The sequence below is a fragment of the Seriola dumerili genome, unplaced genomic scaffold, assembly GCF_002260705.1.
Source record: "Seriola dumerili isolate Sdu_G_001 unplaced genomic scaffold, Sdu_1.0 BDQW01000070.1, whole genome shotgun sequence".
Taxonomy (NCBI): domain Eukaryota; kingdom Metazoa; phylum Chordata; class Actinopteri; order Carangiformes; family Carangidae; genus Seriola; species Seriola dumerili.
The window spans coordinates 750646-776944 of NW_019174325.1; the positions used below are offsets into that span (position 1 = coordinate 750646).

A 26299-nucleotide genomic window follows, 5' to 3' on the forward strand; every position below is an offset into this window, starting at 1 on the left:
TGAGCTCATTATCTGGTCAGCGCAATATTTACACAGGAAATTTAACATTAGAATGAACTCAAAAGTGCTGTAACTTTAGATCATATGATTTCTCAATTTGGATCATTAACTGATTTTATTTTAGCCTCTTATCTAAGAACTACAGTTTCCTGTGTTCCAGTTGGCTAAACATAGACACAAGGTTATGAATATACCTTTTTCTGACTGCTGAAAACCCTCCAGAGATCTCACGTAAAACATAAATGCAGAATTGTTTTGTTGTTTTGTTAGGAAGATATTAATCGAAAGAGGACACCAGAAAACAGCAATCTTGTTATTTTATCGACACAAAGACGCCACACAACATGATGGTTGTGAGTAAAGGACACAAGTCTTGCTTTATTCCCCAAGGGGGATCCATCTCTCTCTCCTGCTGTTATTAAAACTACTGCTTTTGCTTTTACCACCTCAGGGGGATGCAACAACACCAGCAAGCAAATCCTCTGGGGGACGTCCAACGTAATTCTGGGAAATGCAAGAAACCACAAGAGAGCGAGAAAGCGGCTGATGTGACAATCTGCTGATTGTTTTAAGGTGGAATCCCACCGTTGAAGGATTTTTCATTGTAAAGGGGGAAAGAGGAACTAAGAAGAAACATCAAGTCATATACTGATGTTAACGAGGAAGCGGAAGTGAAACTGTGTTATCAGTGTCACTCTCACTTTAGGGTCTGTAACAGTAGGCGGGTAGTGAGCGGCTGCGGCTTTTCAGTTCAATCCAACTACACGCGATGAAGTTAATTGCAATAAGACTGTCAGTACTGAGGGATTACCTGCATTACTTTAGTCAAATCTGATAAGGAGGAGGAAACTATATATAACCAAGGTCATAAACTCCACTTTTTCCTCCATGATATTATGCTAACAGTACATATTTGTCCGTCCTAAACTACATAAACATTACACAGTTCAGAAGAGCAAATCTGACACACGAGCAGCGCTGAAAAGGTTCATTTGACTATGAAAACATGCTGTTGTTGTAGACAGTGTAAGAGATTTACATTGTGACGCACCAGCTAATGACTGGTTTACTACAACAATATATGGAGATTTTTTATTTACCATAAACTGAAGGAGAATTCATTTAAGTATGTGCTACTTTAAAAGTCTGATAAGACTGTAAAACACTAGATTTAAATCAATACATTCACATATTATTGCCTGGGTAGTCCAAGCTGTACATGCATACAGTATGTGGTGCTGGGCAGGAGGTGTTTTCGGACCCTGCCTGATTGTGTGGACAGTATTAAGATTGCGTTACAGGATGCCACAAGCACAGGAAAATGGTTTTGGATTTAAAAGATGATAACAATGACAAACATTAGTGGTCACAATATCTATCAAGTTAAAGCTATTACAAGTTTAGCCCTAATCCTGATGATGTGATAAAAACAGCAGAAAGGTCATTATTGCTCAAGGATTGCTTCATATCTTCCATTTAGAAGAGCTGCATAGAATTTTGTCTATTCCCAGAAATAACTACTTATGATAACGATATATGCTGGTGGTGGGTAGGCAATATGATCACAGCTCGATTAACTGATGATAATATTTGTCAGGGTTTAGGTATTTTTAATAACTCTAAAGAACTGCCAATAATCCAGATCATCTCCTATACGTTTCCAGACCTGTGCAGGATGACTGAGGTTTGTCACACTGCCAATTTAAGGGAGGCGTCAGCTGGGTACATATTGTACATTAACACCTTTCTGTGCAAGAAGTGACAAGGTGACAGTCAGCAGCAGAGAAGCCTCACTTAAACCCGGCACATAAACCTCCAACATCCCTGCTTTGGGTTATGACTGTCCAGGTCCAACACATATACACACACACACACACACACACACATAGCATGCACACTATTATTAAGACTCCTCAACAAGCCTGTGTGTGCCTAAAGGCTCTCCCGCCGTCTCTAGATCCAGCCAGCTGGCTTGCTGAAAGAGCACATTCTTCCATCTACTGCTCAGCACACAGTCACAGGAGACTCATCACTGGCTGCTGTGAGAGCAAGGAGACATATAATGCCAACTAGACCGCTGAGCCGACGCTGACTGCCCAGCAGAGGCAAACACTTGAGGTCCGCAGGGCTAACAAGCAGCGGTAAACTTGAGATCAAAGTTAGGGCTTTCATTTATTTATTTATTTTTTTATGACTTTGCTTACAATGCATCACTAACAGAAGGGTTTCCCCCCCCCTTCTGTTAGCAAAGGCAAAACTTGGCATAGAGACAGGATGAAGTAATGGCACCGGGACACACGGTTGGCATTGTAAACTCTGCAGCAACATATAAGAGATATTGCATTGACTCACCATGGAGAGGATTAAAAACAATACAACGCTCTGATCCCTTGACTTGACTTAAGGTGCCGGAAGAGGGAAAGTAATTACGTGCTGGTTGGGAATATCCCACTGATGCCCTAATGCGCATTTAACATTTACCCACGCAGGTTTTCCGAGCATGATGATTTCCATTTAAACTTGGCTAAGTGTTAGCCACTCATCCTGCTAGCTAAGTGCTAACGTGAGCCGGCTAACGTTTGCAAAAACATTAAAACTTTAAATAAACACACCGTGAATGGCAGCGTTAGGAGAGGGGGATTAGTTAAAGCGACATGTGTGAGAGAGCTTACCTCAATTCGTGTGTGTGAGAAAACCGGTTAAAGCCTCTCTCGTAGCTAGCATTTCTTCCAGCAGCAGTTCAACATGTGTCTAGTATCCAGCAGCGGCGGACTGTCTGTGTGTAGACGTGTCTGCGTTAGCTAACAGTTACCAGTTAGCCACCGGCTCGCTAACCTGGACAGTTAGCTCCGTCCGCCTCAGGATGTCGCTGTCACTGACCGTACCTGTTTACCTGTGTCTCAAGGTAGGTCCAACCTAAAAGACACCCAAAATGGATCTTATAAGACATTATTATATTTTTTTTGTTTAATAATACATGACAAAATACATAAATAAACAGTCGTTAGCAGCACCCCACAATGAGACTAGCATTAGCAAGTGGTGAACTGTTTGTTTAACTGTAGATAGATAGATAGATAGATAGATAGATAGATAGATAGATAGATAGATAGATAGATAGATAGATCGCAAAGGGAAATTTCAGTAGCCACTTAGTATAAATTACAAAAGCAATGAGGTAGGTATATGACGGACAATGTAATTAAAGGATAATCAAAACGTCCGTACAATAACTAATTGCACTAAATAAAGTATGTCTCAATGTAGGTTAAAAAACACCGGAAATGGATATATGAAAATAAAAAATTATCATAATTCTTTAGCTATATAAAACATGAGAAAATACATAAATAAAATACATCCTGTTAGGAGCACCTCACAATGAGACTAGCAGTAGCAAGTGATAGATGTAAGTAAATGACAACATTGTTATCAAAGGCTAAATTCAATACAATAACTACATTGTCTAAATAAAATATACCAATATAAAAAATGAATGTAAATAGTTGAACAAATAGACTAAAGATAGAACCATAACAATTTTGTGTGTGCTGAATATACACTGTACAATATCATCAAAATATAAATGGTATGATAATATAATCAGAAAATGAAAGCGGTGAATCAGGCAGGGCAACACTGGTGGAAGATTTTATATAAACCTCATATGAATAAAATAAAGTTTGATATTGCAGATAAAAAAGACTTTTCAGACAAGAAAATGATAACAGCAACATCTTTCTTCACAGGTAGAGATCAGTTGTTTTCTCAGCTGCACCAACACTGGCTCTTCATCACAATGACTTATGAAATACTAGTGGGATTATTTTCGATGTGCTTTTACCTCTTCACAGATCAATACAATCCTCTCACTGACTTTAGTTAGGTACTGGGTAAAAGCAGTTGCTACTCGAATCTGACTTGTACTAAGATGGGTTTTCTTCAGTTGGATTCACTTATTTTAAAAGCAATGCTGTCCTTAAAATTATTCCATTAAAATTCATTAAACTGATTTATCTGTAATTTAATCCAAAATCTGCACTTCATATTCATACCTGCAAAAACAGGGATCAGTACCAACTTACATTTACAGTATCCTCATCATCCTGCACATAAAACCACAATTTACATCTATGGTATATTACATGTCCTGCTTGGTAATTATGTGTATACTGTGTTTTGATACCGTTTTTAACAAACCACTGATTTGGAGTTGGTAAATTGGTAATTGTGTTAAATTACTAATCAGTAAATTAATTCAGTTAATTTCTGTGTCTTATTCGAGACCTTTCAGTGTCCACCATCAAGGAGAGATTTGATCCGTAGTGATTCTGTGTGGTCAACAAATTAAATCTGTTAAATGCTTTAAATGTTTTAGTACTACATGAAGTGAAATACTTCCTGTAGTGTCATGCAGGTGTGAGGACCTCAAAGAACCCTATTACAGCCTGAGTTTGTAATATATATATTATTAATTTTTAATGCCTGTATCACAATGAAGGGTATCAGAAATTATGAGTGAGTCAGTAAATAGAAAATTTGTCATTTAATCCAACATAATTGTGACTGAATTACAATTACTCTCATGGAAATAAATCACCAAACTGACAGACAGGATGTTTCATACAGGTATATATTACAATGTGCCTTGTTATTATATAATACAGTCAGGTTCTGTTTTTTTTTTTAATAAAAATAAGCACTGAAGGAGAAAGTGATACTTTTTGTTTTTATTGTAAATTGGACATTATGCACATTACTTAGCGATTGATGACTTTTGTTAATTAAGCTTGTTAGGTGGTCACAGAACTCCCTGCGCTGAGTGAGAGTTCAGAGGATGTCAAGTCAAGAAGGCAATTTAGCCAGGAGCACTGCGAGCTTGAGATCTCACATACAGGACAAACAGTGAGGGGAGTACCAAAATGAAGGAACAAGAACATTGAGTGGCTGACAGTGGTGCCTGCTTGTGCCAAAGTTACCAGTCAATGAACACAAAGAACCTTTCTTTTTTTTTTTCTTCTTTTTTCGTTGACCGTATGGGACATTAACCGTGAAGTGAAGGGAGTCATTCTTTTCAGCCATAATATCTGAGCTCTTTAGTAAATTGCAGACAAAATTCTCCCAGAAATCATTTGTTTCACCATCATTGCAAATTTAAACCGTTTTTTAGCAGGTCAAATAAAAGGTATGGTCTCACTGACACAATAAATATTGCACACGTGATATTGTACTTTATAAGGGTGTTTTTGCATACAAGTGTCCGCCCCCTTTCCTATGTCTTGTAATCTTTACTCAAGTTATAGTTTCCCAAATACGATTATCATCATAGATTCAATATACAGTGGAGTTAACTGTGTCTGTATAAAAACAAAATAACATCGATAAAAGGAGACATCCAATGTGTAAGGTGACATCTGACTATGAGACCAAACCTTTCTTTGCCCCTGTTTCTCTAATTTTTGTACAAAGACGATACAACTATCCAGCATGGCACGTTGTTTGGGAGGGGTGGGTAGGGTGGGTTGGGTTTGGGGGTGGGTGTGGGTGGGGGTGGGAGTTGTCTGTTGTCTTCTCCGTTGTTTTTAAGCGTTCTGCATCTCCTTGCCGATCTTGTAGCTCAGGATCTTGTTCCAGTCGATCTTGGTGCGTGTCACAGGAAGCTGGCGGCGTAAGGCTTTGAAGGTAGTGTCCGACATGGTCTGGTAATTCTCATTGATGGCCGTCTGAAGTGGGAGAGAGGAAAGGAAATAAGAATATATTCCATAAAATCTTTCAAATAGATTCAAATTTGAAAATGTTTTTCGCTGCCAGAGGCTGAATGTGTGGGATGATGAATTAAAACTTTTAACTTTAATTTAACTTTTTAGATTGTCTCAAGATGTTTGCTTGATTTGTTTTCTCAAATTATATTTCAAAATACCCAAGATTTAAAAATAAATAAATAAATAAATAGAATACAATTTATGTATGACAGTGTTTTGTGCAATCTTTAGTTTCTTTTAATGAGTGGGCAGCTGTGGAAGAGCAGTCTCTGTTAAAATAAAACATCCGAATTCATCAGTGACCCAGTTTTCCATCGGTCGTAGACTAAGAGAAAAACTTGGAAAATCCTGGCAAGAGTAAAACATGATGTCTCGTTTCAGCCAACCTCATACCTCCCCCTAAAAATCCTATCCATAAATCAATAAATGAAAGTTTCAGACGTGTGTGTGTGTGTGTGTGTCAACCCTGACTGGAAACGGAACAATCCTCTTTCCACACAAGCTAAGGTGACAGTTCAATTTCCCAACAACAAACGGAAATCATACTGAACTCAGAATATCCATTTCAGATTACATACCTGATAGTCGTTCTCTGCAGCCTCCATGATCTTAACAAACTCCTTTGCAGTTGAAGCCTCGTTCTGAAAGGTGACAGGAAGACGCACATAATTAATTTTAAGAGTTGAGGGGGAAAAGTGTCATAAACAAAAGACTGGGGGAAGGTGCAAACAAAACTAACACCTCCAAACTGCAAACAATTTAGCAAAAACACATTCCCAGGCAACTGTCAGCAGGTCAAAACTGGTTTTTCAGCTGGTAAAACCACAGCTGGGGTGGATTGGAAACAGTGGAAGTAATATGTTAAATACCTGAGACTTCATGAATTATATCTGGGATGACTAGAATGGCTTGAATTGAATTTGTTGACGGTGACGACACATTATATTTCCTCGTCTGTGTGCGCACACAAATAAAAAGGTGTTCAGCTATACTCACAGAAATTGACATGGACTCCTGGACCTCTTTGTGGCTCACCAGCTGAACATTTCCATCCTCATAGTAATGAACCTGGAAAAGACAAAGGTTTAGGTTCAGTTCATTTGGAGCCTAAAAATTCATCCTGTATCTCCACGAAGGAAATAATATCAAGACCACAACCAGACTCTGATGAAAGAAGCAGCAGAAAACCAAAGAAAGAGTCTTGTTGATGAAGTAGAAACATGTGACACGAGTGTGACAGAAATATTTATATCATTGTACATTGTAACAACAAACGTGTCTATCTCTTCACACAGTGGATTATTTAAACCAAATACCTGGATTTTCATGATTCCTGCCACTTGAGTGGTGGAGGGGGAGATGGTAAATTTCCATTCTGACCTCCAGCGTCCATTCCTGAGCGAAGAGGAAGAGACAAAAACCAGACTTTAATCTCTCATTACACCTCTTAATACCTTACAACGATATCACACAAAAATGAATGCTCCTCGCTTTACAGGGCTGTCCCATCACATAGGACCAAACTGAATCTGAAACTGTTTACCTCGCTGAAAAAAAAACAAAAACACAACACGTCTGCCTCAGGAAACAGAAATATTTACCACACTTTGTCACTTTGTTAGTTAAGATCTAGAAACTAAACATTATCTTGAACTTTGTAAAAAAAAAAAATCCAGAGAGATAGGAAGCACTGCAGGATGTTCTCACTCGAGCGTCCTTATGTCACATCTTGTATTATGACATATTTAAACATAAAGAGTTATTGAACTGATGAAACCAGTATATAAGCTGGCTCAAGATTTGATATTTAAATAACACAGGATTTTAGGCGTCACTGAATGGTTACGTATGAAAATGTTGTGAACCACAGTCACTAGATCTCAACCTAATTTAACACCTGTAGGAGATTTTGGACCGACATCCACCATCATTATCATCATCACAGCCACAGTATGATCCGTTTCATTCCTCCAGCAGAGCTCCCAAAACTTCATCATAATCATCATTATATAACACCAAGACTTTTATAAAGATAACTCGGAGGATATCCCTCCTCTGTACACATATAAATAAATTAGCATGGAGACTATTAAATGTTTCCTTGCAGCTACCATCATCTGATATAAAACAACTTTTTTTTCATTAATCCTGAGATGATGTTAGATTTCTTCTTTTATTACATGAGGAGCAGTAGTCCAATTTACAGAAATGTCAAGAGCAAGAGTTTTCCTCTAAAGCAGGGAGGTGTTGATGTTGATTCAAGAAAAGCTCTAATCACATAAAATAGATTAATCTAAATACCAAATTATGTCCAATTATAATTGGAAGCAAACACTGAAGAGGAAAAGCATATATATATATATATATCTTTTAATTATATTTACTATTGCTGATACCAGTGGCAGCTGCATACAGAAGCTGAGGGATCATTACACCAAACAACCCATAAGGCCTGGAAAACCCAGCACCAAAGAGGATTGGTGCAGTTCTTATCCAATTAGATTAACCCGATCAGAAACAGCTCAGCAACACTTACGAGGGCCAACAGTCTAGTGCTCCAGAGTTAAGTGCCAATTAAAGTAATGCCTTTGAAGCCTCTTGTACATATCAAACAACATTTTAGGCTTTTGAAGATCTTCATCATTTCAACATTTTTTCTTTTTAAGATGCCGTTTAGGATGATGATTTAGAAACCATCGTGGGGAATTCTACATGCTGCGTAGAAAGAAGAAAATCTTATATCTTTTATATATATATATATATATATATATATATATTCAAATCTCACTGATGCAAAATGAAAGATGCATTAAGTAACTGACTGAAACCTACCAGAAGTTTTTTGGTTGAAACTGATGGCACTCGATGCACACGATGATGGTTTGATGTCCATCGATGGTTTTCCCGTAAATCTAAACAGGGAACAGCAACGACACTCTCAGACCTGAATTCACATGCAAAGAGTTTTTCACCTTCCCCTGCTAGTTGATGACCACAGCTTCTTCTTTACTGCTGCACATGTGCATCGGATGAATCACACAGTGGTTTGTGGTTAACAGCTACAAAATTAATCACATGCCAACCTGCAGCTTAAAGACTGTAATACGCACAGTGTCTTCAGAGGCAATCTGGCAAACCACATAGAGTACAACTGTTTTGTGTCTGCAACAGAAGTGTTTTGTTCACTTCGCATTAATAAATAAGAAGCACAACAGGAGCCTTATAGAGTGAACTGCAACAATGTCTAAATATAGGCCTACCATTAAATCCTGCAGTGTACGGGATGGGTTGAAATAGTTCTTGTTGCCTTTGCTCACTCTGACCAGACACTTTAGATAAATGGATATAATGAAGACTGGAATCTGGTGCCAGATAACAATCCCACATTTTAACTAAACATGTTTGTGATAATCTAAAAAGAAAAAAAAAAAGTGTTGAACATGTGGGTTGTCTTTTATAAAAACAGTTTTTCGGGCCGTATCTAAGGTAGTCAAACCACCATTTGCATAGTGCAAGGTGCTATACATCCACGCCTGCTTTGGTTTTTCATTTGCTGTATTTTAAAGCGAGCTGCAGGACGCATCAGCTTCTGCTTTCCTAACGTTCGGGTCATACTGTAAAAACTGTTTTACTCTAAAACAATCAAATTTCATTCATCAACTGTCAGAGAGAAGGCCGGGGTGGAACTGTGGGAGCAAAACTGCATCTTGAAAGTAAAACACAATGACAGAAATTTTCATGTTTTTGAGCTGAAGTGTTACTTTTAGTTACTGAGAATACAGCAACGAAGATTACGAAGTGGGCTGGGACGTACGGTGCAGACTCCGCTGGGATAGTGCTCCTTGACGTAGGCCCTGACGGCTGAGTCCACGGCGCTCCTCCAGCCCTCCAGGGAGCCGTCGACGTCATGAGGCCGCGGGTCGCTGGCCTCCTTCCTCAGGTGGTCGAACTTGAAGGAGATCTTGTTCTTGGGGTCCAGGACCCGGCCATTCCCAAGGTCACCATGCTCTGTGATTAAGACCTGGAGAGAAGAAGAATTGAGAGGAGAATTAGAGGAAGGGTAAGAAATAAGAAATGGAAAAGGAAAAAAGGAAAGCCAGATGAAAAATAAGAAACAAGACAAAGAGAGATAAAAAAGAAAAAGTAAACAAATAAAAAGACAAACATGTAACAAACAAACAGATATCAGGAGGCAGGAGATTTTGTGGAAATGGAGAGAAGAGTGAAGACGTAAATTAAAATGATGCAATGAGTAAAATAAAAATAAAAAGATAAACAGAACTAAGAGAGGGAAGAAAGACAGGAACACAGGCATCAGCCTGAACTTTCCATCTGCTGTCTTCCACCTCGACACTCAGCTCAGCCTGCTGGGTATAAGACAGGGGAGTTTCAAGCCGTGATGTGGGAACAGAGGGACATGATGACATCATTACATAAGACACTGCAATCATTGCTGAGGCTTCACCGCCGTGTTCAACCTTCACACAAACTCAGACACGAGCACAATGACATTAAAATAAAGACGTGTTTGTGATCTTGTTTCCTGAGGAGGCGAAGGAACACTGGGACTGGTTTGATCCATTATCCAATCCCCTCTCTCTGCTTTAATTCCCATAAGGCCGTGATACTAGTGCAACAATAATAAAAACTGAATGAGCTTGTTGCTTTCCCCACTTTACAATGCTGGTATTATGTTTCTGTTATTGTCTCTTCTTTCCACTGTTTTAACGTTTGCAAAGCAAACTGTGTTACACACTCATGGAGCGACACTGAGAGACTGACGTGTACAATAACACGTGACTGTTAAACCCATATGGATATAGATTATGAACTGTGAAATATCCATGTGTTTGAGATTATAACATTATTTTAGTTATCACTCTGCGATTAAATAATTTAAATAATCACAGCTTTTACACACTCCCATGTTCATTTGTTGCCACGCTAAATACATTTTTTCACCCTTGTAGTCTGCTTGAACAATTAATGGGACATCACAATATAAACTGGAGACCGTGTTGCGATGGGATCACACCGGCCGCAACGCCCGCCAACATGATGCCACTCCGACCCACGAGCACTCAGTCGTCGTTGAGGGTTTCAGCCAGTGTGTTCACAGCCCAGCGGCTCAGCTGGAAATGTAGGTATAACGGTCGGAAAGGACGAGGCCCAGCCGGCCGCACAGTGTCGAGGCTGGTAGTAACACACTAGTAACTGTGGAGTCCTACCTGATAAGATTACATCACACATCAACTCACCTGTTCTTCGTAGCCCTCGATTTTCACTGGGGTAAACTGGTCCAAGTTGTACTGTGCAAATGCACTGCAAAGACAGGCAAAAAAATGTATTCATACACTTCATACTTAAAACTCAGCACTTTGTCCAAACATAATTTCTAGACTGTATTTAAATGGTAATATGGATGTAGACTAAAGCCATAATGAGTCTACAGCTTAAGACTCCTTCCCCTTTCATTTTCATTCACTGCAGGATCATATTTAAAAAAAGTAAACAAAAGGCCGGACATCCACCCAACAACCAGTGTTTAGAGATACAGAGGCGCTGCTTGCTGAACTTTGACCCATGTTTCTCTCCATACTTTCAAGTCTTTTTGCAAATTCTAAAATCACTTTTCAAGAGCTGGATGTAGAACAAGAGGGGGGGGGGGGACGACTTACTGAGCTGCACCTTCCCTGAGAAGATTGTCATTGTTGAGCAGCAATCGCACATCTGAGGAGTAAAATAAAGAGATTAGGAGAGAGTAAGAAAAAAGAGGAGGGAAGAGGAAGTAGGAGAGGAGAGAGAAGACAGGTACAGCAGATTAGCACTGTGACACACACGCGCACACAAAAGACAAAGCTGCCTGCAGTCAATCTTTGCAGCATTTATGTCAAGGGAGTGAAGCAGACATGGTAAATTAGCTCAGTGGAAACGGCTGTAAAATCACACAGAGATGAAAGGGGGCAAAGAGGCAATAGGGGATTGTGTTTTAGTGTGTGTGTGGCTGTCAGGCTGTGATAAGAAGCAGACAGACAGCCCCCCGGCGCTCCTCTGAGGTGACGACATTTATCGAGGCAGGACGAAGCTTTAACAAAGCCAAAACACATACACACACACACACACACAGTCTCAAGGGGCGCTACTCTGACATTGTGGTGTCAACACTTGCTGCAGGGTGAGCTACAGCTACAATTCCTCCAAAGCAGAGTCGCACAGTTTTCCTTACGTTTTGTCGAGCTCCATTACGTCTCCTAAATCAGCGCTTTCCTGACCCAAGATATTTTAAATTCCTCCTTACTTATTTTATTCCATGTCAGAAAGACGACATGAAACAATTGTTTTCACGAGGCAGAAGTGGGATCAGGCTTCACCCTCTAACATCTCGCATGTTAGAAACTGCAGCAGTCGGTGCGACTATTTCCATACGCCTACAGAGACTAAAATAAACTTTCTTCTCAACTGCCGAGAGTCACTGAACTCCGAAAAGCAACTCATTTGACAATAAACCTACACAATCCACCTAATACATCATAAATATGATGTATTTACTCATTTCAAAATGACTCACTTAGACACAGTGGATAGTTTGTAAACAGCCGGTGGAGTAAAAGTCACTGTTATGTATCAAAAACTAATAAGTCCTTGGTGATTCATTGCAGAACAATCACAGACGTAAGTAATAACATTGATGGTTTCACTCCATTTAGGTGTGATTAACTGTTCTGCACTAGTGTAAGGCTGTTGTGTGTTCTGTTAGCATGAATTATCTATGTAAACTCTACAACAAAACAACAGATTAAAGAAGATTTGTCTTCATGTCAAGCTGTTCCTTAAGTGGAGGTAATGGCAAGGTGGATTGTGACTCTCTAAAATAATCCTGTAGAAGGCAATTCATATAACAAAATAACAATTGACCAAAACCCTCTGCATTATTCAGCCTCAGCAGTATTTCAGCTAATATTAGCTAATCGCAAATATATTGTTTTTGGAGTTTATACAGGCCAATAAGTAGTGAGGAATCACAAAAGTAAATTCAAACCAAACTCAGTGTATCCTTATCCAGAATCGTTTTTTATCCAGGGAGAGTCTGGGTGTAACTTTGACTTCTTCTGTTTTTACATAGTTAAAGACTCCCTGCATAAAGCTTCTTCATTGTATCTTCTAGTAGTTTGAAAATTGGCATTTTCTAAGTGACAAAACTGAAAATATCTAATAACATGTTATATTCAAGCGCATGCAAATAAACCAGCAATGCTGTAGGAAGAAATGAAAGTCACCTAAGGTCCATTAAATTAAATTTTGCTCCAGACAAAGGGTTCTGTTTTTGTATTTCAGACAGTGTCCTAAATACTTTTTATATGCTGTGATGAATCTGTGTCTCACATTATCAAGTTGTGCACTCCTCATATCAAATCATACATTACATTCAAACAGAGCCAAGCAAGCAATTACATCACCCTTCACCCTCCAGGAATTATTAATAAGTTTACAACACACACACACACACACACACACACACACACACACACACACACACACACACTATTTAGAGGAAAAGAACTCACCATTGAAAACTTCGTTGAACTCTCCTGGTGGGGCGTGGATGACGAAGTTAGCTGCTATGCGTACCTGCACAAAAAGACACAAAGTACAGGTACAAGTTAAAGGCTGGGGGGGTCACTCAGCAACCACAAACAAACACCGTCCAAAATTTGAGACTACAGCTCAACATTTCATTGTTATTGTGATTAATTTTTCAGATTGACATATTAATATTAAGAACCCCTCCTCCATCTACGCACCTCCAACCCACCCCTCACATACACGGTCTAAATAGGTTTTTACAGCAACAACAACAACATTAAATATGAAGCACATGCTCAATATCACATTTAAAATATTTACATGTATTCAAGTCAGACTGCTGGTCTATGAAATGTGTCACAATTGTCTATTTTATCACAAGATGAAACTCTCACCCACAGTGGTGGAAAGTAACTAAGTACATTTACTCAAGTACTGTACTCCAGTAGTTTTATGTGCATGTGAATTTCCGCTTCCTGTTACTTTGTGCATCTACTCTACAAAATGTTAGAGGGAACTATTTTACTTTTTACTGCACTATATTCATCTGATTGCTAGATTGACATTTTGCAGAGTGCAAGCACTGCAAGAATCTTCATCCCATCAGAAAGTTTTAATTTTCTTATGACAGGTGTCGTCTTCCATTATGGCAGGATAACTACAACCAGTTTGTTTATGAGTTTCATTAATAAGGTCAGCGATCCGTTATTGTGACATCTATCAAGGTTCCCACACACGTTTCTGAAAGTGAGAATCGATATCTGACAGACAGGTAAAAATAATCTGACTAGACTGACAGAGCAGTATTTTAAGAACATCATACATATGTCTACATGTTGGTGACAATTCAGCATTTTCAAACACATTGAAAAGATAGAAAGAAATAATGAGTGCTTTTCACATTTCATACTTTAATTGCTATAATACTTTTACTTAAATGCAGAACCTGCAGAAATATTTTTACACTATTGTATTCATACTTTTACTTGAATAAAGGATCTCTACACTTCCTCCACCACTGCTCTGTCCTTTGTAAGTCTTCTTAAGTTTTGAACTACCCCAGTGCTGCTCTCACTGTAAGTGCACTAACTTAATGCCTAGATTTCACAATGTAAACACAGAATATATATATATATATCTGTATTGTGGCCAACAGGGGGTGTAATGTTACTGTGTCACTGGTGTGGAGGGTGGAGTGAGGCGCTTCAGTGTCTCTCTCAGTCTACAGCACATCTGAGCAGTCATTTTTCCTCCTCCTCACTTCTCTTCTGCACCACAACACTTCCTGTTTCCAGGTCACATGTCAAACTGACAGCGAGACGACAGCCCCTCCCTCCCCCGCAAGGTTTACAACCATATATGGACATAAAAATGTGCTGAGGACTAATACACTCTCTCTCTCTCTCTTCCTACCTCTGTATCTCTCTACCTCCCTCTATCACTCACAGGGCACAGTGGCTCAGTGCCTCCCCCCCCACATCTCACAGGCTGGTGAAAGGTGTTCATATGTACGTGTGGGAGGGTGTGTGTGTGTATGTGTGTGTGTGTGTGTGTGTTTCCCCCGGGCCCCTATTAGCAGTGTGTGTATACAAGTGCTCCGGCACTCGCGCAGAGCTGCAGATTGATTCTCGCTAATGAGCGATGCTGAGAGAAAGGAAGGCACTCGGGGAGGAACATGTGTGTGTCTGTGTCTTTATGTGTGTGTGTATAATGTTGAGATCAAAGTTTATCTGCATTAATCTAATCTTTTGTCATGAGATCATCATCATGACCCACTTAAGCTGAACGTGTGTTTGTGACTTGAAATCCCTGTGGGAAGAGTCATTTGCATTGGGTCTCCCTCATTATCTGGGACGGCCCGGCAGAGTAAACACACTTTCCATATGCAGACAGCATCGCCCAGATACTCCAGGGGCCTGTCCCAAGAAGTCCCAAGGTTTACACTGTAGTGAACCCAAGTCATCCAGATCAGTTAAATCTCACATCTGTGTCAGGGACTGATGTTCTGGGTTTCATTCAGATGCTTCTTGGAACAGGCTGTCTGCCTGTAGTTCATCTGACCTTAATGATCAAATATTTGTCAAAGCCCTCCGGTGCAGTTAGTCTTTGTCATTTTTATTCCAGAAAACAAATTTAAAAAAACAGTAATCTGGTGAGGTTGAATCTAGTTTTCTCTTGATCTGAACCAAAGTAAATTACCTGTCTGTGTGTGCATATCTTGGGCCACGTTTACACCACAGATAAATAAAAGATAAAACAAAGTTCCTCTATTTTGGTCTCCTATCCACACCGAATATGGATCTTTTACACATCTTTCAAACATTAGTCCTAAAAATTTTCTGCCGTTTCGACATTTCACAAATTAATCGATTGATAGTTTGATCTTTAAATCCATTTATAAACATGCAGGTGTAAACGACAAAATAAACTGGCCTCACCAAACTGAAACATCTGACACCAAACTGACCTCTCTCTATGCCCAGATCTGGTTTCAATAAAGTCTATTAATAGAGCCTAAGTTCAGCAGACCGGTCTCATAATCAGCAATAACAACATTACACTATGCTTTTCAATGTCTTTTCTGTGTCTTGTCTTGCCGTTTCAGTGTAATGTAATAGTGTAATGATTGCCATAAATCCATTTTCTGAACCTCTTATCCTATTCAGGTTCATGAGGGGGCTGAAGCCTTACCCAGCATGCCTTTGGCAAGAGGCAAGGTGCACCTTTAACAAGCTGCCAGTCTATTACAGGGCTGACACACACAGAAAGACAAATACAGTCACACCTACAGGAAATTTAGTTTCCAACTCACCAGCCTTAAGACAGGCGGGTCATGGAAGAACCTGACAAGAATAAAAGTCTAGACAAAATATTCAATGTCCATAGACAGTTGGTGCTTTTGGGATAAAAACAGAAATACACTGAACACGTTAACACTGCTGACGACATAATTCCTCTGTGAACAACCGAGGGAGAGACCAGTAAAAGACTGCAAAGGAATGAACAGGGTTTGGTTTTACAATCACATCAGACAGCAGAGCCATGCTAACTGTTTTAAAGTGCATGGAGAGCAGAGGAGATGAAGCCAAGGGAGCACGATGTGGGTTCAAATGAATCACTGACAAGAGAGAGGAGAGATACTCCATTAGCGGATTATGAGTAAGGCACTGACTGTTAAAAGCTAGTTAAAACAGGGTACTACTTCCTCTTCCCCTAAGTACATGAAACCAGTTCCACTAATGCAGTGAGACGAGAGCCTTCATCCTGCTCAGACAACACAGGAATGAAACATGAAATGAAAGTACTAATTTTTGGTTATTTCCATATTAAACATCATCGCTCTGTGTTTACAGGATTACAGGAGGGATGGTCCTAAGGACGAATTTCTCAGTAGCTTAAATGGTAATTTAGATTTAGACTAGTCGAGTAAACAGTCCAAATTCACCTCAATTTAATCAGAAATTAATAGGGATCACAGCGTCTGCAGGTAAACTATGTCATATTGGTTTGCCGAGTGATTTGCTAACATTAGCAGTGCTAGCACCAGCAGCCATCTTTCCTTGGAGCTTAACGTCCACATGCCTGTGCCACTTTGTTCTGACACAGCCTACATTCAACTTTATTTTTTTATTTTCCATATCTTAATACAGCCAAACTGCACCAGACTTTATGAGATGTCATCAGACTCATTTCCCACCTTGCTGGTTTACAACATCCAGGCTAGTGGCGGGCAGCTGCGTAACATCTTAGACGCAACAGTTATCCGGCGCATTAGGGATGCAGAGTATTTTTGGTTCCGACTAGCAAGGGTAGCAACATTTAATTGTTTTGTTGAACAATTGTGCATATCTCTAGTTTACAGTGACACTTCATACGAATACTGTTCTGGAAACAAGGTTATAACCATTTTTTCATTGCCTATACTAATATGGATTAAGGAATTCAATCTAATTGTGCTGTTGTTAGATAGCAAGATGCTACATCAAGCGCCGAGACCACAAACCTACTGCACAAGTCAGGAGGAAGTAGTCTGCTTCACACGCTATTTTACCAGCTTCTTACCATGAAGGAATCCAAGCAGAGATTTCACAAAGTCAAATAAAATGGAGGTAGATGTTGTAATTTGGTCAGTTTTTAAGCTTTAAACCAAACCTTAACTTAAATGTGTTAAAAGTCTGAACTAGCAGACAAATCATAACCTCCTGTGCAGGGGTAATTACTGTAGAGCAGCAGTTTGAATGTTGAAGCTCCAAGGTTAAATGTTCCTTCGAGTGGCAGTGTGTTACGCTGGGACACAGGCTACTGGGACACTTCAGCGCTCTGAGACCTAGTTTTAGCCTTGAGTACTGACTGCCACGTGCAAGACGAAGGGCCGAGCTCGAGCAAAAGAGTCTCTACAGGGAACTATATTAACTAACTCACAGTCTTTGGTGAATGAACCCTGTCAGACAAACTCTGCTACTTGGTCTCACTGGGTTACTGCTGATTACCTGCATCATCTCCACCTCTTTTAACCTGTCTTACCTATCTTTGGATTACAAACACTGACCCATGGCCTTGGATCAATCCACTAGAAACGAGCACTGATCCGATATCTGCTATTAGACTAGCACGGAAAGTATTAGTTGATCGATAAGTCCATCATCAGAAAATTGAACAGCAACAATTTTGATAATAATTTAAACAGTAATTTCCGTTCTTTCATTCCACCTTCTCAAATGTCAAGAACGAGAACAGGAGCAAAGTGATAGCAGGTAATTATGGCTGACAGCTGCTGCTGCTGTGTGTTATCTGAACATGTCTTAGTCACAGTTATCGCGATATTGGACAAAGTCTTTCTTTTACTTGAAATAAGGGCTTTTTTTTTTTAATCTCCCACAGTCAATTCCTTTATCTTTCTACAGATTCTCAGGGAATGGAGTCTGGAGTCCAACCATGGAGCTGGAATAATAACACTGGAGCAACCAGACAAACACACACACACAAAGCCCGTGGGACATAGGCACCCCCTGTAGTGTGGGCTTCTCGTGTCTTTGTGCTCTCGTGGCCTAGACACCAGCTGGTCTCTTTTCTTTCAACTTGCTCACTGTATATTCATCCTCATATTACCCAACAACCCCTCCTTTGCTTGATACAGACACTCCCAATGCACTATCCCAACACCCTCTTAGGGAGCGCCCTTTTCTTGATCCCAAACGACTCCCACTGACACTGAAACCTCACTTATCCAAATCCTGGCATCAAAATCGCCTTATCATGCCAATCCAGATCCATGGACATAATGATGGGAGAATAAAAAATAAAAAATAAAAAAAACCCCCAGCAGGAATAAACTGAGGCAATATTTTGTCCGGCGGGCATTTTAAGCTGCATCATCTCCCTGACTTTGATCCTCTTCTCTGGCATGCCTCCATTTCAATATCCTAGATAGAGAGGGAGAAGGCGGCCCTGGCGCCTCGAAATGCTACACCACAGATAGGGCCAAGTTTAGAGGGAAACCAGGCAGATGTGGGTGAATATTAGGAAGGGGGGCGGGGTTGGGTGATGGGCTGGGATGTGGGTGCAATAATTTATGAATATTAAGTCCACAGCGGGATGACAGGCAGCCATAGGCACACTAGAAATGTTCCTCCGCTAATGAAAATCAGGAGGTGGCGGTGCGTCGACTCAGGATTAAAATGAAGAAATAAGGGTCTGTGATGTTGGAAATACACACTCTCAGAAACAGAAACCTGTCGCTTTATTATAACAATTATATTCAGTTCTTCATTCTTTCTGCTCAGGCAGCCACCAGTTTCAGTTCATCTCAGTCGTGCATTCATAACTTAACTTCAAACTTGCTTAAAAGTTGCTTGGTAATTCGTCAACTTTATTTTCCTGTCAGATGTACGACATTTCTATATTTTGATTTATATATTCAGGTTTCTACAGGGCTAATAAATGTGATTTTAATATTTTCAAGATGTAGTATACAGATCTATATCCAGTTAAGGTCAAATGGTGATAAATTGCAGGAGTAGTTCACTCTGAGCCACAAGGTGTAGGCTATTGGCACTAATGGAAAGTTTGTGATGATTGGTCACTGTGAGCCCTGCTTTTTGTATATAAAGATATTCACCCTATTCCTACCTGAAGGAGGTCTCTAACCTGACCCGTAGTATTAACTGTTCTTTATTGAGCCGGTGAGGACAGAGTGAGGGCGTCTCTCTGCCCTCATACTTGTCAGACGTATGTGAAAGTTTGGAGATAATGCAGCTCTGCCAGTGACAAAACTCCCCCGACTCGTGGCTTCAACAGCACATGAGATTTTGCCGCCTGCGCTTCCATTCGTGAGCTACGATGTCAGAAAAAATCAAATCAAAAGTAAACATGGATGTGTGTAACGGCGTGCATTGCTATTGCCAAAGTCCAAAAATGGTAAAAAAAAAAAATATTGACGGGCACCCATTGCAAGGTATGAGCACCAAAGATGCCTTTACAAAAAGGCAAAACACACATGCTACTATATATACTTTGACAGGGATCAAACTCGTGACCTTGCCCTCGCTCTGCTGCATAAATACTGAACCTGAATAATGCTGCCATGTCAACTTTCAATGTGCTCATTTGTCACCTTCAGCCCACCCCGATGACTTATCCTTACACTGTGCTGGTAAAAGCAGTGTCACTTTACCTTAAGCAGCCAGCTATGCAATATATGGAATATCACTGGCTTGCATTACAGCCTCCAGTATGCAGACACCACAGTGTAAAGCCACTGGTCTTTACAAATTAACATCTATCATTTTATAGGAAACTCCTGAGTCAACTGGTTTGTTATCTGGCTTAAAGCACCGTTTCTAAAGTTGCTTACTGATCTAGAAAGTTTCAACGGAAGTAACCGCTCTCAAAACTGTCCTCAGGAGAAAAGGGGGAGTTCTCTGCCTGAAGATCAACTAAGGAGGCTCCAGCTTGTTCTACCCCTTGAACAAGGCACCAGTTTGGGCCCTAAAGACACCGCACTCTACCCAGGGGTTGAGACAAAAACTCATGCATAGTTGTTTCCTCATCTCCAGATCTCTGACACTGCTGCAGGCACGTATAGACAGCACTCCTCTGTCTTTCACATTCTTCAGTTAAAGGGAGATGCCACTAAGTTTCAGCATCCAACTATGGTCTAAAGACAGTTATTCACAAGCTGAGCCGAGCTCAGGGCTGCTGGGAGTTTCCAGTGGCTCGCCAGTAAAATGAGGGATGGTTTAACCACACCATTATTTAATTTAGTGCACAGTGTTAAAGAGGATTATACTTTATCTGTGGTTTCTTTATGTCCCTTCTTACCGAGACAGAAATAAAACTCCTCCTTTCAAACCGGAAATTTTAAGAAAGAAAAACTTGATCAAATGGGATTCTCTGGTCTCAAGTGTAATAACTGAGTTATTCAGCAGGTCTGGTGTGTATGAGGAACAAGAAGATTGTATTTTATCTCTATTTCTGTAATATATTGTATGATGTAAAGCACTCTGTATTGCAATTCTGTAGTTCTGGATTTAATTTTTTCTATCATCCCGATATTTATACAGATCATGTCACATGCATAGCCTAAATATTTAGATGGGCTTAATTCTATACATGGGATTCAGTGAATGTTTCCACACATAATTACTCTACATGCATTCATTACATTGGTGCTCCCAGTGGGAATCAAGCCACTGCTCCCAAATTCACACACTTTCTGTGCTGCTTGCTTCAAAGTGTTTTCTTTTCTGTCTCTTTAGCTACTGCACTGTCAACATGTATCGCAGCATTGCTGTCACATCAACCTGTATTGCTGTTTTTACCTGTATACATACCACATGTAATTAACCACAAGTGAGCAAGGTATGATGATGACGAACCAGTTAAAGGGTGCGTTTGTGGTCTTTGAAAATAGCTATATACTACTCACTCATACTTTACAACTTGTAGCTCCGACAAAGACTGCATCCATACACACATCTCAGTCAGTGTCAAGTACATTTTCACCAAACTTAAAGGGAGTGCTGTGTCTTATGTCTTATTATGGCATTTGACTGGATTGGAAGAGGAACTGTAACATTTGTTTAGCTTGCTCATTTATCTATGCTGACCCCTGCATGTTGGTTTAACTATCTGACTATTATGTGTGTTTAAGTATGTGTGCTAACTTCTCGTGACAAGTGATTTACTACCTGCTAGTTTAGAGATAAAATCATTATGTACAGTTAGTGATCTTGGTCTTAACATATTTGTAAAAAAAAAAAAAAAAAAAAAACTTTTAACAACCACCTTCTGACTGTATGAAGCTGTTTTTTCTGAACAACCTACAGGTTCAACTAAACTGTAAAAGTCAAAAATGCTGATGCTACTATGGTGAAATTACAGCTGACCAATTTACGAATGATCACATCAGGTTCAATAGGAATTGATTTTAACAGCACGCCAACATCAAAGCAATAAAACTTCCCCTCTCGAATATAAGCCTTTTCATGATATCATGCATCCTCACTAAACTGAACAGAAAGTTTTGCCTCTCTCTGAAACAGGAACCACAGCAGACACCCAGCTCCTTTACAGATGTTTTTTTTTTAAACCATAATACACCATTAAAAAGGCTACCATGTCATTGTTTCAGGTCTTTTCCTAAAATAACAAACAATCAAATTGACAAGTAAAGAAGTAAAAGTGCTTTGTTTCTGATTCTGGTACCTTCCCAAGTTCTTACGTACAGACAAAAGAAGAGACAGCAAATGCACTGAGTAATAAGAGTTTCCTGTTATACTTGTGTGGTTTCTGTGCTGCAATCAGGAAGCTGGCAGGCCAGTGCCCAAATGATTTAAAAAGACTGCAAGCAGCACTTCGTATCTGTGGCTGAGAGGAGACTCATTTTGCTGTTTAATCATTTAACAAGTGGAAGAGACTTTTCACTAATTCCCATTCAGGAAGCTTTTAGGTCTTTTTTTTTTTTCTTTTTTAAGAATCGCAGTGACATGGACAGCCACAACAGCAACAGGACAGAAATTCCCCAGTCCCCTGGGACACATTCAGGAAGCATTTTTACAGAGGCAAACTCAAATCTATTTATTGTATTTGACACAGATGCATGCAGATGTCTCGCTATAAAAAAAAAAACAAAACAAAATTGCCTCAGTTAACTTTTCTAAAGCTACGTATCAAAAGTGCTATTTCTTCCAAAGTAGATTAAACAGTCATCACAGTAATGTCAGATCATAGCCGGTTTGAATTCCACCAAAAGAACGTTTGCAGATTCGTCGCTCAGTGTGGGAAAGTACCATTAGTTGTGACGGGAGATTCTGACTGTGGCTTGGTTTGTCCAATCTAACCGTCTCTGGCAGGTCATCAAACATCATTTGGAGTTTTACTTTAATTCTACAAATCACGACTGGCCAGTGAAAAAGTTATTCAAACTCACTGTCATTATGTTAGGCAGAGACAACACTTGTTTCCTTCCTTTGCAGTTTTTCTCTGAGCTGCATAAAACGAGCTGAGGGGCCAGAGCAGATGGCTGATTGCTGTGAGCAAATACACCGGAGAGACAGCGTTCAGAGTACAGAATACAACTGCAGTATATTCACGGAAATGCTTTGCTTTTAACTGCACAACATACAGAGGATGGATGCATAATGTAACCACTTTGGTCCCATACCAATCATACTCAGAAGGAAATGAACAGTTCCCACCAGATAAATACTGCGTAATATTGGCAGTCTGCCTGGCAGGTTGCCAACAAGCATTCTTTCAGCTCTACAAAATTAAACTGTCTGGTCAAACGGTGAAAGTGGTTCAACAATTGTGGAAACCAATGCGGTTAAGAGATGTAAAGAGCTCCCATCCTCTTTACGGCACCAACATCTAAAGTTGTTAACACTTTTACCACAGCTTCATGTCGGACGCACCTGAAAACTTTATTGATGGTGAGACTTACGTGTTACTTTACAAAATCACAAGGTGTCTGCAGTCACACACACACACTCACCCGAGGCCTCTAATAAAATGTTGAGCTAACAGCTGATGCCTGTGTGTTGATGAGCGTGATGCAGTCACACCCGCGGGTCAATGAGCTGCCTAAACTCTAAAAAAACCTTCTGACTCAGGCTGAAAGTGAACAAAATAAAACCAGGCGTTGTTCTAACACTGAATGGTGTATTACATAACCCACAGAGTAAAGAATGCTTGTAATAGTTTACTGTGATATTAACAAGCAACAACACAGGGTATTAGATACATGTATGCACATACCTCCATGCTTATACACCCGTTAAGACGTATGGTGAGGCGGTGACCATGAGTTGTTTTGCCAACGCATTCATTTACTGGCTATTTTTGTACTTAAAAGTTATGTCATTTAATTTACAAAATATTTTCAAAAATGTTAAATACATCACAAATTATTGGAGTTCATAAAGATGTCTCAACTTTGCTGGCAAATTCTGATGAACACTGACAAACCCAAGTATTAAATTTACAATAACTTACATCTTTACAGCTGTAACCAGTAATTTATTGGGATTCTATAACTATCACATTGTCAATTAATTAATAAATAGTTTCGACTTGAGGGCTGGAGCAGCAGTTATCACACTGATAAAAGGTCTGTTTCCAGTTTGCCTGACCAAAAGGCAAATAAAGCTTAACACAGGCTAAAATGTGCATTGAATCTAAGTCTGCCAACTAAATTAAAATAAAGTGCAAGTATGATTCCTGCAAACAGATCAGACAAGGTATTGGCTGTCTGTGTGTTTGGTCTCTCTTAAGGAAATGTAAAAGGAAAGCGAACAGTGCTTGTACCGCCAGATACTAGCAGGGGTGTAATGGGGTATGAAACCTGCCTCCAGTGTGAAACTGACTACCACAGTTTTCTGTTACACCGCTATTAAAAGAATAAATATTTGTGTTGGACCTTTACAGCTGCACATATAGACTTTAAAATGGAAAAAGCACGTATGAATACTTTTGCTAAAGTATAACTAATATGCGTGATGTTACATTTTGGGTCATTTCCTTCATGTCGTTGATCAACTGAAGCTCATACAAGTTCCCACATATTTGTACTGATAGTGAAACGTTACTTACTACAGCTGCAGTAGTTAGTTAGCAAGCTAGCTTGTACAACGCGTATGGTTGCGGTCATACGGCTTATTTGAAAGGAATAAATAACCAGAAAAATCACCACTTCACAATATTTTTTATGTGTAACGACAGAAAAGCGGTGTCAAAGAGCGAAAAGGGCGTGTTAGCAAGTCTGGCTATCTGATAGCGGGCTGCGGCTATGCTAAACTAACTAGCTACCGATCTTTGGTGTATGAAAACTTCCATAACACAAGCGACCAGGGACACAGGGGCGAAATGACATGTCCACAGAACGAAAAGGGCGTAGGAGGTGAGCTTAGATGAATTTATAATATGTACATGGTTCCTATTTTGAGTCAGGACCGTACAAGGAGCCTCCGTTTGAGATTCGCAAATGAGCGGAAGTTGAGCTAAAAATAATAAGAGCAGAAGCAGCAGCGGTTGTGCCGAGGCCTGGGGTTTTCTACAAATTCAATAAAAACGCCAGACGACGCCAGGATGCACCGGGAGACGGACACGAATGCAACCCAAAATTTGGGCGCAAACGTGCTCCGCTGGGTGGATAAAACCTGTGATTAAATCGGCGTCTTACCTTTTCCTCGTCGGATAGCTGCTCCTCATGATCCGCCATCTTTTCTTCCGGCACCACCAGCTTGTCAGAGCCTCGTGACGTCATCGCATGGGTGGCTTCCCAGCTTGGTTCAGTTAGTTTTGACTGATTCTCAGTCACTGTCTGTGTCTATAGAGACTGGAGGATGGACTACCAGAAATGATATGGAGCAAGCCTGGGGTTGCTCCATATCATTTCTGTCTACATGATTTGGTTAATCACCAATTTGTTATAAGAAAAAAAAAAAAAGAAGCATTATATCAACTGCCTTCCATCCATCTGTTTGTAGAAAGACCTTGTGTCAAAATCTAGTTTTAATACTTACTGGTTTAGTTTGTATTCAGCCCATTTATATATTTAATTTAGTTTAATGTTTTCTGTGTCAAGTAGCTAGTATTATTCCATCACAGGAGTACGGTCAGGATGCAGCCTATTTTCATTATCAAAAGGTTTGATTATGATTTGAATTATTTAATTTAATAATCAATAGATTTTTCAGTGTATAAAAATGTCAGAAAATTGTGAAGATGCCATCATTATTCCCTGAAGCACAAGTCGGCATATTCATACATATTTTTTGTCTGACAGTCAAAAAAAACCCAAATGTTGAGTTTAGTATCATAGAAAATTGGCAAACTAGCAAATATTCACATTTGAGAAGCTGGTACGACAGAATTTTTGGCATTTATGCAAAACACAACAAGTAATTTAAAAGACAATGACACTCCAAACATGCATTACAAGTGGTAGTTCTGGGCAGCTTGAAGCTCAGGCATTTGCATAATTCCTCAATAATTAATTAGAAAAAAGGATATTGCAAAATTAATAGCTGTATTATCGGTTTTGCATGCACAGGTCTAGGGTAATGTACTGTATATAGCTTTCTAACTTAATGTATGTATTCTTTCCTATCTATTATTCTGGTATTTTTCTTGTGCTGCTGTAATGCAAAAATTGCTCCTGGTGATCAACAAATAAACAATTTAATTTTTAATAATGCAGAGTGAGTACTTCTGAGTTTATATTAAGATTTTTTTATTTCGTTCTTTCACAGCAGTAAATCTTTTTATATTCATGTAGTCCCTCACATTTACACCTGTACTTTGCTCAGAATGTAATGGTTCATATTATGAGCGTGTCTTCCTCATCATCACAAAAAATCTGGGGAAAGCCCTGCGATTACACAGAGATACTGGCACATTGTGTATGCCTTCCCCCTCACCACTAGATGGCGAGCAAACACTGTTTTTCCCAA

General features: G+C 39.6%; 2 protein-coding genes across 6 annotated transcripts in view; both read right to left on the minus strand.

The window, feature by feature from the left end:
- st7 (suppression of tumorigenicity 7) overlaps positions 1 to 2759 on the minus strand; it is a 49412-nt gene extending 46653 nt beyond the window's left edge. For all 5 annotated transcript variants that reach the window (XM_022743590.1, XM_022743588.1, XM_022743587.1 and 2 more), the window contains exon 1: positions 2673 to 2759. The gene's annotated coding sequence lies outside the window, so the exon portion shown is untranslated. The remainder of the gene's footprint in view (positions 1 to 2672) is intronic.
- Positions 2760 to 5546: 2787 nt separating this feature from the next.
- capza2 (capping actin protein of muscle Z-line alpha subunit 2) lies at positions 5547 to 25144 on the minus strand. Its single transcript, XM_022743616.1, has 10 exons — positions 25027 to 25144; positions 13328 to 13391; positions 11441 to 11492; positions 11021 to 11084; positions 9577 to 9783; positions 8595 to 8674; positions 7079 to 7157; positions 6759 to 6830; positions 6341 to 6403; positions 5547 to 5723 (listed from the first exon to the last, which is right to left on the minus strand). Exons 1-10 carry the CDS (start codon positions 25108 to 25110, stop codon positions 5583 to 5585), a joined length of 906 nt encoding a protein of 301 aa, XP_022599337.1. The 5' UTR covers positions 25111 to 25144; the 3' UTR covers positions 5547 to 5582.
- Between the last annotated feature and the right edge of the window lie 1155 nt (positions 25145 to 26299).